The following is a 12,929-nucleotide window of genomic DNA, read 5'->3' as shown; positions in this document are numbered from 1 at the left end:
ATCAGTTGAAACAGGAGGAGTCTTAAGTGTGTTGGAGTAAAGAACAATTAAGCTGTCAGTAGGACTAAAATAATAGCCTTGCTGCTCTTCGTTCTGCCCTGGATATAGCCGGATGGAATTGTAAGCAACCATATCCAGACAGATCATTATGACAACATGATCCAGTCTCTATCTCTCAGTATCTGTGTTCTGGCATTACAACATACATTTGTAGCATTCCACGGGCACATGACTGCAATTAAAAAAAATATTTTTGCTGCAAATTGGTCTTTCCATCCAGTTTTTGGGGAAAACTGCCTATTGGGTACAATGGGTTCATTTAGTGACCATAGTGTTCACTTAATGACTCCTACAAAGGTCTTAAAATCAGTTGTGGTCATTTGGTAACCCAGTTAATGACCAGCATGATTTATGACTGTAATTCAGGGCTCAATTATGGTCATGAGCTGAGAACTATTTATAATCGCCTTAACTATATGTACTGTATGGACAAAAGTAAGAGTTGACAATTCTTTGTTAGACATTAAATCACTGTTGTCTTCTATGTGGACATTTGCATCCACAATAGAAGTTGCTTTGTCAACTTCTGAAGGAATATTACCCAAACTGATGCCCTCCAAATGTTTAGGGATTGCATCTTTGGAATTCTGAGTCAGTTTGAATGTTTCAGATTTAACATGTCTGAGGAATGCAAATAAGGCAAAATGGCAAATAAGAAAATGGATGACTGAAATATAGGTCACTTTCTGAGAAAGACACTTTATTATATATTATCTTACTCTTTCCTAATATGTTAATTAAATTAAAGATTTATATCATTAGCATGATTTAAAAAATGAGGTACTTTACATTTTGCCACTTGAACTTTTTTTTTTACTGGATTCTGTTTTATGCTTGAGCAACTCCAGCAGTTTCTGAAATTGAAGGGCTTCATAATTGCTGCTCCTAGAGCAGTTTCTTTTTCAACTCTGTGACAAAAGCTCATGGTTTATTGCAACAGGGTTGATAAAACAGGAGAATGTAGAAAAGCCTTCTTTGCATAGGTATTCAAGTTTGCATACCAGAGTAGTAATGTTTTTGTTTTCTCAAGGAACCTTGAGTTCTGGGGTTATTGCATTTATTATTTTATTGTATTGTATTTATACTTTAATTATTGTTTCACTGTTCTGATCCTGACCTATCTGTAGGAGATTCTCTAAACGTATTCTATTATTATTATTATTATTATTATTATTATTATTATTATTATTATTATTATTATTATTATTATTATTAATTATATTTCTATACCGCCTTTCTCCCGTAGGACTCAAGGTGGTGTACAGTCAAGAAAATTATAGACACACAAACATCATAAAATTGCTAATTAAAATTATTACTTAGTTTGGTCAATTAAATAAAACCCAGAATTAGATAACATTTTAAAAATCATTCACATGTTCATATGTTTAGCCCCGCCTGTTGGAACATCAGGGTTTTGAGGGCAGGGCGGAAAGCACAGAGATCAGGGATATTTTGTATGTCAGGGGGCAGTTCATTCCAAAGGGTTGGAGTCCTCACAGAGAAGGCCCTCCCCCTGGGAGTCGCCAGTCGGCATAATTTGACTGACGGTACCCTGAGTAGTCCCTTCCTGTGAGAACGAACTGGTCGGTGGGAGGCTGTTGGTGGCAAAAGACGGTCTCGTAGTACCCAGGTCCTAAGCCATGGAACGCTTTAAAGGTGATAACTAACACCTTGAATCGCACCCGGAAGACCACCGGGAGCCAGTGCAGCTTGCGTAGGAGAGGTGTTACCTGGGCGTAACGAGCTGCGCCCATAATCACCCGCGCGGCTACGTTCTGCACCAGTTGGAGCCTCCGGGTGCTTTTCAAGGGGAGCCCCATGTAGAGAGCATTACAGTAGTCCATACGGGAGGTAACTAGGGCATGAGTGACTGTGCGCAAGGCATCCCGATCCAGAAAGGGACGCAACTGGCGGATCAGGCGAACCTGATAAAAGGCACCCCTGGCCACGGCCGTCAAATGATCTTCTAAAGATAGCCGTGAATCCAGGAGGACACCCAAGTTGCGGGCCCTCTCTGTGGGGAGCAAGATCTCATCCCCTATTGTCAGTTTATTTTATTTATTTATTTATTTTATTGAATTTCTATACCGCCCTACTCCTGAAGGACTCAGGGCGGTGCACAGCCATGAAATAAAACACATAGATATACAAAATTTAAAATCGAATAAAATGAATTAAATAAATTTAGCTGAATTAATACCCATAATTTAAAATACCCATATTTTAAAATCCATTAAAAATTTAGAATTTACACTTAAAAGGGAGAAGATTTAGGCGAGGCTAGCTTGATGAAATAAAAGCGTCTTCAACTCGCGGCGGAAGGTGCGCAGATCCGGAATCCTCCGTATCTCTGGGGGGAGCTCATTCCAGATCGTCGGTGCCCCCACAGAGAAGGCTCTCCCCCTAGGGGCTGACAGCCGACATTGTTTGGCCGACGGCACCTGGAGGAGCCCCTCTCTGTGGGAGCGTACTGGTCGGTGGGAGGCTGTCGATGGTAGTAGGCGGTCCCGTAAGTAACCAGGTCCCAAGCCATGGAGCGCTTTAAAGGTGGTAACCAAAACCTTGAAGTGTACCCGGAAGACCACCGGGAGCCAGTGCAGCTCGCGCAGGAGAGGTGTCAGTGATGGTACCAGCTGACTATACCGGGACGCTGGAAGCCACAGCCACTCGGTCTTGGAGGGGTTGAGTCTGAGCTTGTTTCTTTTGGGAGTGAAGTAATACATAAGTGTTAGTAAATAAAATGAATCAATATTCAATAAATTTTTGTTGATTGTAGAGTACTTGGGAAAATTTGTGGATATTTTAGAATAATGAGCTATGCATAAATTTAGCCATAGATGTAATCTGTAATATTAGATGGGTGGGTGGGTGGGTGGATGGATGGATGGATGGATGGATGGATGGATGGATGGAGTTAAAAATGGTGAAATTAATGAATGCTATGGATTTTGTATGCTCCCATTTCATTGACACAGATTTTCTAAATCTGTTTGCTCAATCATACTGATTAAATATAAATAAGCTAAATATCTCATCATTTTATATCAATTGATATGAATCTTGATAAACCTTCATAGAATTGCATATTTAATTAGAAGGAGTAGATTTTAGATAATCAGACTATGAATTCAGAAATCAAATTTGGTTGCATAAATCTTTTTTAAAAACATTAGTAATTCAATTCAATTAGTAAAATTTTGCAAATCTATTATTTTATTTCTAAGGGCATGGATGATTTTAGATCAATATAGAAAGAAGTCAAAGCTTTTCCGTACCAATATTTTATTGGCTCCACTAGGAGATGATTTTCGCTATAGTGAAAGTTCGGAATGGGATCAGCAATATCAGAATTATCAGAAATTGTTTGATTATATGAATTCTCATCCTGAGTTCCATGTCAAGGTAAGAAGCAATGATTTTAAGACACCCATTTTCCTTTTTTTACTAGAAATTTTCTGTTATCACTTCATAGCTAAAACATGATGAAACTATATAAGATACAAGGTAGACTTACGTAGAATTTATATAACCTTGAAATTATTTAGATTTGAATGAAAAGTCATTAGATTAACTGCTTTATGATTTGCTATTTCTTAAATTCAAATGTAGAGAATTTTGAATTATAAGCATTTTATATTCGTTCTATGTAAAACAACTAAAAATCTTTTATGGACTTCAATGATTTCATTGAAATGATTATTTATAGATGGTTGCTTTGAAATTATAAGAATTTGTTGCCCAGAGCATAACAATTCTGTGTGGCATCTCCAAGAATTTCTTAATCACATATAAGAAGCATATTATTTATCCTTAAGTGTAATATAGTGTTATTCACAGTTTTTGAACTGCACTGTTTTAGTTTAGGTTTATGCAACTCTCATTCTTTCTTTTCCTTCTATGCAAAAGAGAGGGATTCTGTACATATTTTTCCTCAAGGTTTTGATGTCATTTTAAATAATATGATGGATATGATGGTTTAAGACAAACTCATGTCATATTCAAAGTAAGTGAATTTCAAAACATGGGAATGTAAGATGGGATAGTAAACTAATTTCAGTTTGTTTAAACACACAGATATATACAGCTTTTGTTGCATGCAAAATTATAACGTTCCAAATTTTTCATATGTAATTCAGGACTATATTCAAATCTTTAAGGCTTACTTAACTTTTAATGCTTTCTCCCTGCAAGCTTCACACAAGCAAAGATTTTGCTAGTATGAAGAAGGCAAGGAACATAAGCATATCAGCAATCATATCATTGCCTTCCATGTTCCCTATTGACTTTGGGGAAGCTGTCAGGCAACATTGAAAATGAGGATCATGTGTTCACGGCTCACTGTGGGAGCTGCACTGAACAGCAGCAGTGCTACAGCGCCAAAAAAATCCCCAAATTTCATTCCCTCTTGAGTAAAAACCATTTGAAGTACTTTTTTGACAATTTTTTTGTCCTATAATGCAACGTTTGCCCAATTGAAGGTTACAAAGTATCAAATGGATGCAAGAGTTTTAGTAGTATATAAATTTATGATTTAGATAAATGGTGCTGCTTTATTATGCTAAGCATTGCTCTAGTATCTTCAGAAAAAGAATGGTACATGAATAAGATTAATTGCAATACATCATAATGGAGACTTGATCAATAAAGTCTTCTAAAATTATATCGGGAATGAAAACTACTCCTGCAGCAGCTAACTATGCTTGGGGAGCCACAAGACTGGTAATAGAAAAATTGTTCAGGTTTTATCAGAAAAAATATATGATTTTTCCTAGACATGATTTTCTATGAGTTTTTAAAATTTAAAAGATACAGGCTGACTCTCAAGTCAAAAGAAAGAAGTTCCTGCTTCATCTGTGTTATGTTCCCCACTACAGTGTTCCCCATTTGGATGATTCATGATTTGCATGCAAAATATATACATCAGTCTTCCCCATCTCATCTGTTCACCTGAAGAATTAAGAAGCTATAGTAGCGAAACTGAGATGGAAAAAGTTATTTTTGTATAGAGAAAAGAAAAATGAGGGGGAAAAAAACTAAAGTAGGTCAACCTAAAACAACAATGAGAAAATCACAGCTACAGGAGTGAAACAGTAGATTTTTCAAAGTTTACTTGAAGAACAAAATTTGTTCTAATTGAATGCATGGTAGAGAATTTATACCACATTTTAATTTTCTTTAGGCTCAGTTTGGAACGTTATCAGATTATTTTGAAGCGCTGCATAAAGCTGGAAAATTGGATGGAAAGAGCGGTAATTCAGTGTTCCCTGTTTTGAATGGAGATTTCTTCACCTATGCAGACAGAGATCATCATTATTGGAGTGGATATTTTACATCACGACCTTTCTACAAGCGCTTTGATAGAGTTCTAGAATCATATTTAAGGTAAATAGTGTAATTTTGAATATTTATGCTCTTATGCTATCAAGTAACACATGCTTTTGTAATTATGTTGTTATATTTCTATGTCAATCCAGTAGCATTTATTACTTATAGATTCTACAACAGAATATTGCAACCAATCTTGGCCTAAATGTTAACTACTGTAGAATCTGATAAAAGCTCTTGCATAATTAATATCTTCTACTGCAATAATGAAGAGAGAGAGAAATAGATGGAGATATATATCTATATCAGAGAGAGAGAGAGAGATGGCATTTATAGAATAGGTATGATTACTAATATTATAAGATGGATTCATTAACTTTTATTTTTTTATTATGTTGTGCTTCTATTCAAGAACTATTTCTTCTATAGTCTCTCTCTTTTCCCCAAAATTTTATTTCATTTTGTTAATGTCTCATACTTTTTCTAATAGATAACTTTTGGTTGGTATTAAAATCCTGGAATTTTCTTTTGACTTTTTGTTTTGACTATTTGTTTTTTGGAGTGATTCAGTAAATTCTCTTCTATTCAAGAAATAATCTATTCAGACAATGAAATACTTCTCCTTGTCAAGCAATGAATATTATAAAGTCAAATGGTTTTTTCAGATCCCAGTTTAAAAATTGTAGGAGAAAGTACATATCCACCTGTTGGGTAATTGCAGTTAAATCTATTAAACATTCTCTGATGTGCTCAACAACTTGATAAAACTGTTTTTGTTAATTTAATTACATCATGAATTCTGGTTTTTAAAATAATAATTTAATTTAAAGTACATTTATACCACTTCTCATTGCAGTTAATCCTGAAGCAGTTCACAAGCCCTGTAGATTGGAACAAAACACTTCATTCATAAGTTTAGGGGATATAATGATTACAGGTAATCAGCCTACAAAGTGTAAGACATTCAAACACATAATTCCAAAAGATATGTAAACAATATCCATTTTTTTACTTTTTCCATTTCTGATTATGACAGGTTCTAAGTTAGCAACATTCAATAGAAATTTTCAGATCTTAGCGAAAGGGAACTTTTTGTGGCTGTGAGAATCAAAACGTGTGATTGTCAAAAAGTGCATGCAAAGCATTCAGAAAGGTATTTCCCATGAACAAAATACTACTTCATCAAGTTGTAAACATACAGAAGTAATACAGTTGCTGTGACCCCCAGGAAATAGAAGTGTAGAGACAACCAAAGAAAATGGTTGTCTCATCATTTTGGGATTTTCAAATGCTATTCATGCGTCATCCACTCCAAAAGATTATGGTAATCATGATGATGACAAATGGTTAAATTTATACTTTGCCAAAAAGCCCAGTGAAGTAAGTCAAATCCAATTTTAGGTTTATAGGAATTGTTTGTTTGTAAAATGTTTACATTGCCTGAATCCCAGTGACTTCACTTAGCCATTAAACAATCTTATAGAAGGCCTAAGATACCAGAATATAGATATATTCATACTTAATACAATGCATCCCAAACTTTGTTTTTCAAGCTATTTTTTTTTTTTTATGAGGGCGAGCTTTCCATGTGTGGAAGGATCAAAATAATGCCTCTAATCAAATATTTTCCTAACACATCTAACAGCACTTGAGTGATTGTATGAAATATAACTCAAAATTGCAAAAGTTGTCCAACTAAAAATGTATTTGTTTAGCTAATTATTCTATAATAAGCAATCTCTTTAATTTCAGAACTGCAGAAATTCTATATTCTTTGGCTGTGGTACAATCCAAAAAGTTTGAGAAAACAAAAATGTTTCCTTCAGTAGACTACTATAGATTGCTGACAGAGGCGAGAAGAAATCTGGGACTTTTTCAGCATCATGATGCTATCACAGGAACTTCAAAAGATTGGGTAGTGGTAGATTATGGCACAAGGTGAGGATTAAAAGCCTCAAAGAGCCTTGACAGGTTTTATTCTTTAAGGTGAATCTAATTACGGTATCTGGAGTCTTGTTTTATATCACTAAAGATTGTTCGCTTGTTTTAAGTTTAAGCAGTCTAATGTTTGCATGTCAATTTTAATACACAAAATAATTCATGGCATATTCATAATTCATGAAATAATTCTTCATAGTTGGTGTATTTATTTTATTCACAGGCTTTTTCATTCATTAATGAACTTGAAGGAGATCATCACTGAATCCGCTCACATTCTTACTCTGAAGGACAAAGAAATGTATAGCTACAACTCAGCAACACCATTCTTTACAATGGTGGGTTTCACAAAGCAGCTAATGTGACCATGGTAACTTTTAACAGAAGCCATAAATTGTGCTGATGAAAAGATAGCTTTATATAAATATAAACTTGAACTGGTCTTTTAACCAGGAAATAGAACAGCAGAACCTTTATGTATACAGGACAGATACATATATGCACAACATGCCTTGTCACACTCCCAGGATCTATTTTCATAACCTCCGAGATACGGAGGATTCCGGATCTGCGTACCTTCCGTCGCACGCTTAAGACGTTCCTATTCCAGCAAGCCGGCCTGACCTAAACTTCTCCGCTTTTAAATGGGAATTTTAAATTTGGTTTTAAATTATTGGGGTTTTAAATATGGTTCAGCCAAATTTATTTAATTTGTTTTATCTCTATTTTAAATTTTGTATTTCCATGTTTTATTTTTATGGCTGTTCACCGCCCTGAGTCCTTCGGGAGTAGGGCGGTATACAAATTCAATAAATACTAAATACTAAATACTTCCCTGTTTCCACTTTAGCCTTTTTTTTTTTGGTGGGGGCGGGAGAGGAGGGTCAGCTGGAGTACTTTACTTAAATGCAAACTGACTTCCAACTGCCTGTTTTATTTTTTAAGAATACTTCTGTCTTTATGAGTTTAATACTTGTTCATAGGAAAGAAAGGTGTTAATGAAAGGAAATGTTTATTTTGCTTTGAAAAAACAATCTGAGGTAAAACATAGAGGAGATATTCTGGGAACTTTGGTGCTGCATGGGAGTTGTATTGTGAACTCCCAAAAATGGCATTTCCACTGAACATACAATCTGAAAATAAAATCTGAAATAAACTCTTCAGTCTAAATTACAAAAAAATTACACTTTGTGATGGTCTCAGTTTCAAATATCCTTTTTCGGTTAGACGTTGGCTGTATTTCTCTTGGGTTGTTCTGGGCACAATGGATTCGTTTAGCATCTCACAATTGACTGTTTCAAAATGACATTCAAAATAAATATTTTGGTGTGAATCTCCCTTTACCCAGCTGAATATGTTTTCCTCATTCTTGAGGAGGAAGATTTATTCTTGTCTGGCATATTCTCTGGCAACATTGTTGCTCACTCAGCACAGATAAAGCCTGACTAGAACTTAAACAGAAGATTTGGAATTTAGACATGTAAAATGTCAAAACCAAAATCACCAATCCTCATTATAGGACAGCTGCAGGCTCTCTTGGACTGTTCCTAGCTCTGTTTTTTTTTTTTTCATATGTTGCATCAGTAATTAACCAAAAATACTTTCCCTACTGGTAGGATATTACTCAGTCTTCACAAGACTCTTTGCCACATAAGACTGTCATACAGCTGGGAAAACAGCCAAGGTAAATATTTGGTTCTTTAATATTTAAAAATATCTAAAAATGTTAGATGTTTCTGTGTTGTGTATGTGTGAATGGGAAAGCATGCATTATTCAGCACAATCATCGTTTGCTCTAGTTTATCCATTTCCAGCATTTGCCCCTCCCGGCATGTGCCCCAACCCAGATTACTTGCACAGATGTTACTTTTGATTAGCAGTAGACCAATTTGTATTATAAATGGTTAACTATGTCATTCCTGAAGAAACCTGACTATGAAATAATGCTTCTTGAATAAATAAATGCTTAGATTCATAAAAATAATTTGAGTTGCATCTACAGTTCTATAAAGCAGAATTCTAAAAAAACAAGCTGTCATCATAGAAAGATGTGCAATTTTTGCTTCTGGGCAATTGGACACTTTCCAAGAGAATATGCAATTTCATTGGAGACAGTAAACGAAAAAGAAGACTAGTGGATTTCCATTCTCTTTTCCAACAAAAAATTCTTTTCATTTGTACACTGTCAGATTGAACTTTTTTTTTTTTAATTGTAAAAGTGTGTGCTTTAATGTATCTTGCTTTGGCAGCCCATCAATTGATTATAATAATACAATGTAACACTGTAACATTCAAATGTTTGTTGCATTTGAACTACTACTTGTATAAAACAAATATAAGCCGGAAACAAAGGAAATGCTAAGAAAAATAATTACAACACAAACATCTTTTATTGGTTGCAAGAGAGTAATAAATGCACATTTAGAGGTCATTAGGACAAAAAAAATGTTTAAAACATTCAAACAATACTAAAACAATATTTAATAAATATATATCTAAAATGTATGATTTTTTAAAACAATCTTTAAATCTTAACTTTCTATTGATTTTATTTTTTAATTTAATCTTTAAATTGAAAGATTGATTATTATAGTGTTTCAGAAAATCTACTTGCTATTATTAGTTTTATATTAAGATTCAATCGATTTAATTAAGAAACAGTAGCAACATGAAATGAAGAAGGCTACCAATGTCTTTCTTAGCCAATAGATACAAAATGATAAACCAAAATATGAGCTTCATCCTGTTGTGCATTGCATTTTCTCTTTCTGCAAGTAATCTCGGTAACAAAACCATATATTCATACAAAAAAAACCTGTCTACAATTTGTTAGCTTTTTTCTGCTCATGTGAAAAGCAAGTAATGCAATCAGAGCATCGGACATCAACTTGTAGCATGTTCACAAAGCTTTATATCAGTTATAAATAAGCTGAGATGCATGCACATTACATGGACCACAGTGGAATAAAGTAAATTAGATTAAGCTTGACTATTGAAAATTAATCATTGCTAACAATGAAAGTTAAAATAAAATATTTTAACTCCTAAGGGCCACAAGTAATGAGAATAGAATTATAAGAGTTAATTCTTTGAAACCTTGCTCACATTCTATTGCTGTTATTACTATTATTATGGCCATCATCTAAAATTTATATGTCATCTAACTCCTAGCGATGGATGAAAGCAGAGATTTAAAAATACTTGCTTCTGCTAATATTGCTCATAGCTTATGGCTCAGGGCAATGGAAAATATGTGTGTAACTTGCTGTGCATATTTATATAATCTTTCTATTATAGCACTCCCAATTTGTATGGTCAGTGGACACATTTTGACAACATTGTTCTGGGCATGGTAGTTACTTTGCATTGGAGGGGGGGTTGTCCATTCACAGAACCACATGGCCCAACACAGACAAGAGGGCACGAAGCTGAAAAGGGACCAAAGTGGAGAGCTGCAGGCACAATAATGAGAACCATAGATCTAATAGGGTTCCAGAAATGAACATAGTTGGATGTATTCTTTCTTACAGTGTTGTTTAGATATAAATAGCAGATTTGACATCAAATAGTTTTAGGTACAATAAAAATGAAAAAGATACCAATTGCAATGTAACCAAAAAAAACTAGCTCTGAAATAGACTTGTTTGCACATTTGTTGAACAAATGATCTGTGATGTCATTATTTAAGGTGAATATTACCATAATACTGTAAGAAATTTTTTTTATTACAAGTACTATGACTCTATGGGCAAAAGCAGTACAGGTAGTTCTCAATTTATGACCACAATTATGCCCAGAATTTATGTTGCTAAGTGAAAATTTTGGCCCATTTTATGACTTTTCTTGCCACAGTTGTTAAGTAAATCATTGTAGTTGTTAAATTAGTATCACAGTTGTTAAGTGAATCTGGCTTCCCCATTGACTTTGCTTGTCGGAGGGTTGCAAAAGATGATCACATGACCCCGGGACAATACAACCGTTATAAATATGAACCAGTTGTCAGCCAGCCAAATGTAAATCACGTGACCGTGGAGATGCTGCAATTGTCATAAGTGTGAAAAATGGTCATAAATTACTTTTTTCAGTGCCGTTGTAACTTTGAACAGTCACTAAATGAACTGTTGTAAGTCGAGGACTACCTGTATTATACTGGGATATTTTTAAAAATAGAAAATATATTGTATGCACTTATAAAGTTTAAGGTTCAGAGCTCATTCATAAGATGTAGGTAAATTTTTGCTATGTGCTTTTGATTGAACTGCAAGATTCAAAATAATACTCAATTATTGTTAAAGGCTTTCTCTCTCTCTCTCTCTCTCTCTCTTTTTTGGAGGTTTTTTTCCAACTTTCTCTGGCCTTGTTGCCATTTTCAAGTATGTCTTCAATCATTTAGTGTTTAGAGATTTTTATTTTTATAGACAGCAATATGTGTGTGTTGGTTTTTTTTAGGATTCCAGGCTTTATTATGACCTCAATTTCTTTTGGTACCATTTATGGATGGTACTATAATTTGTGAAATAATTCATATATTTTTATGATAATCTGTGGATTTTGCCAATTGTTTCTCCTGTTTATGAGGAGAAAGGAAGCAAACTGTCTCTTTTTGAAGATCTTGCTCACCTACCAGTTATATATTAATGCTTTTTGAAGAGATTATGTTTTAGCATTGAGGGTTTCAGTTATGCTGCAATGCGCGTTTGATGCAGTTCAGTTTTTCTAGTTAAAAAAAGTTGAATGACATAATGTTTAGGCATATTGGTATGAATTTTTCATGGAAGTATCTTTGATACTAGAGGTAAGTAATTTATTTTCTTTGTAAAGGTTAATGGTTGCAGTTGTCTGTTTCTGGGAAATTACTTAGGGCATTTTTTTAAAAAAACATCTCTGTTGTTTTTGTTAGCATGCAATCAATGCAATGGTTCCACCAGATTTTTATAGTCTTCCTGAAAGTTCATAAAGGGAGGTGGTATTTTTGCAAATGAAAATTTCAGTGCACCATCCCATTGCTTAGGATCATACCAAGTAGATTTTTTCCCCCTTGCCAAAGTGGCAGTAAGAATAAAACATAATTTGATTGAAATTTTGGAGAGCACTTTAATGCTGGAATAGGCCAAGCCACACTTCTAATTCTAGGAAAAAAAATGTTCTGACTGGAAATTTTTTTCTTCAGGGTCTTTCTGGCTGATCGAAACAGGAGAACAATTTTAAATTTTTGAAGGAAGAATCAATTCCAGCATAAACCCAGAGGCCAGTGCCACAAAGAAGTGCTCTGAATGGTGAGAGCAGCATAGCTGCCTATTGCCTCTAAAACAGAGGTAGTTGTTCAATTTTTTCAAGTTCTCCAGGAATTTAAATGGGGAATAACTTCCTTCAATAAACCTGCCACTATGCTTCAGGATTTTTTTTTTTTACTTTTTAATTCATTTGTGATGAGTTATATTTGGTCACTGTCTTCCACATGAGTGGTGTTCTGTGCTAAACAGAATGAGTAGCGTCTGTTGTGAGTGTGATGCTTTGTTATCGTAACTGATGCTTTGATTATTGTAACTATGATATTATAGGTGGCATAATATCATATACATGCTCTAAAACAGTATGGTAGA

General features: G+C 34.4%; 1 protein-coding gene across 2 annotated transcripts in view; it reads left to right on the top strand.

Annotated features, from left to right (window-relative positions):
• MAN2A1 (mannosidase alpha class 2A member 1) overlaps positions 1–12,929 on the top strand; it is a 66,269-nt gene that overhangs the window by 35,879 nt on the left and 17,461 nt on the right. For both annotated transcript variants that reach the window (XM_070938742.1, XM_070938741.1), the window contains 5 exons: positions 3,288–3,465; positions 5,243–5,445; positions 7,141–7,326; positions 7,550–7,664; positions 8,943–9,010. In XM_070938742.1, coding sequence (XP_070794843.1) covers positions 3,288–3,465; positions 5,243–5,445; positions 7,141–7,326; positions 7,550–7,664; positions 8,943–9,010 — 750 coding nt within the window. The remainder of the gene's footprint in view (positions 1–3,287; positions 3,466–5,242; positions 5,446–7,140; positions 7,327–7,549; positions 7,665–8,942; positions 9,011–12,929) is intronic.

Source organism: Pituophis catenifer, unplaced genomic scaffold, assembly GCF_029215685.1.
Source record: "Pituophis catenifer annectens isolate HBS135680 unplaced genomic scaffold, rPitCat1.0.hap2 SCAF_2, whole genome shotgun sequence".
NCBI lineage: Eukaryota > Metazoa > Chordata > Lepidosauria > Squamata > Colubridae > Pituophis > Pituophis catenifer.
Note: the sequence above shows the minus strand (reverse complement) of the source record. Positions and strands in the feature narration are given on the sequence as shown.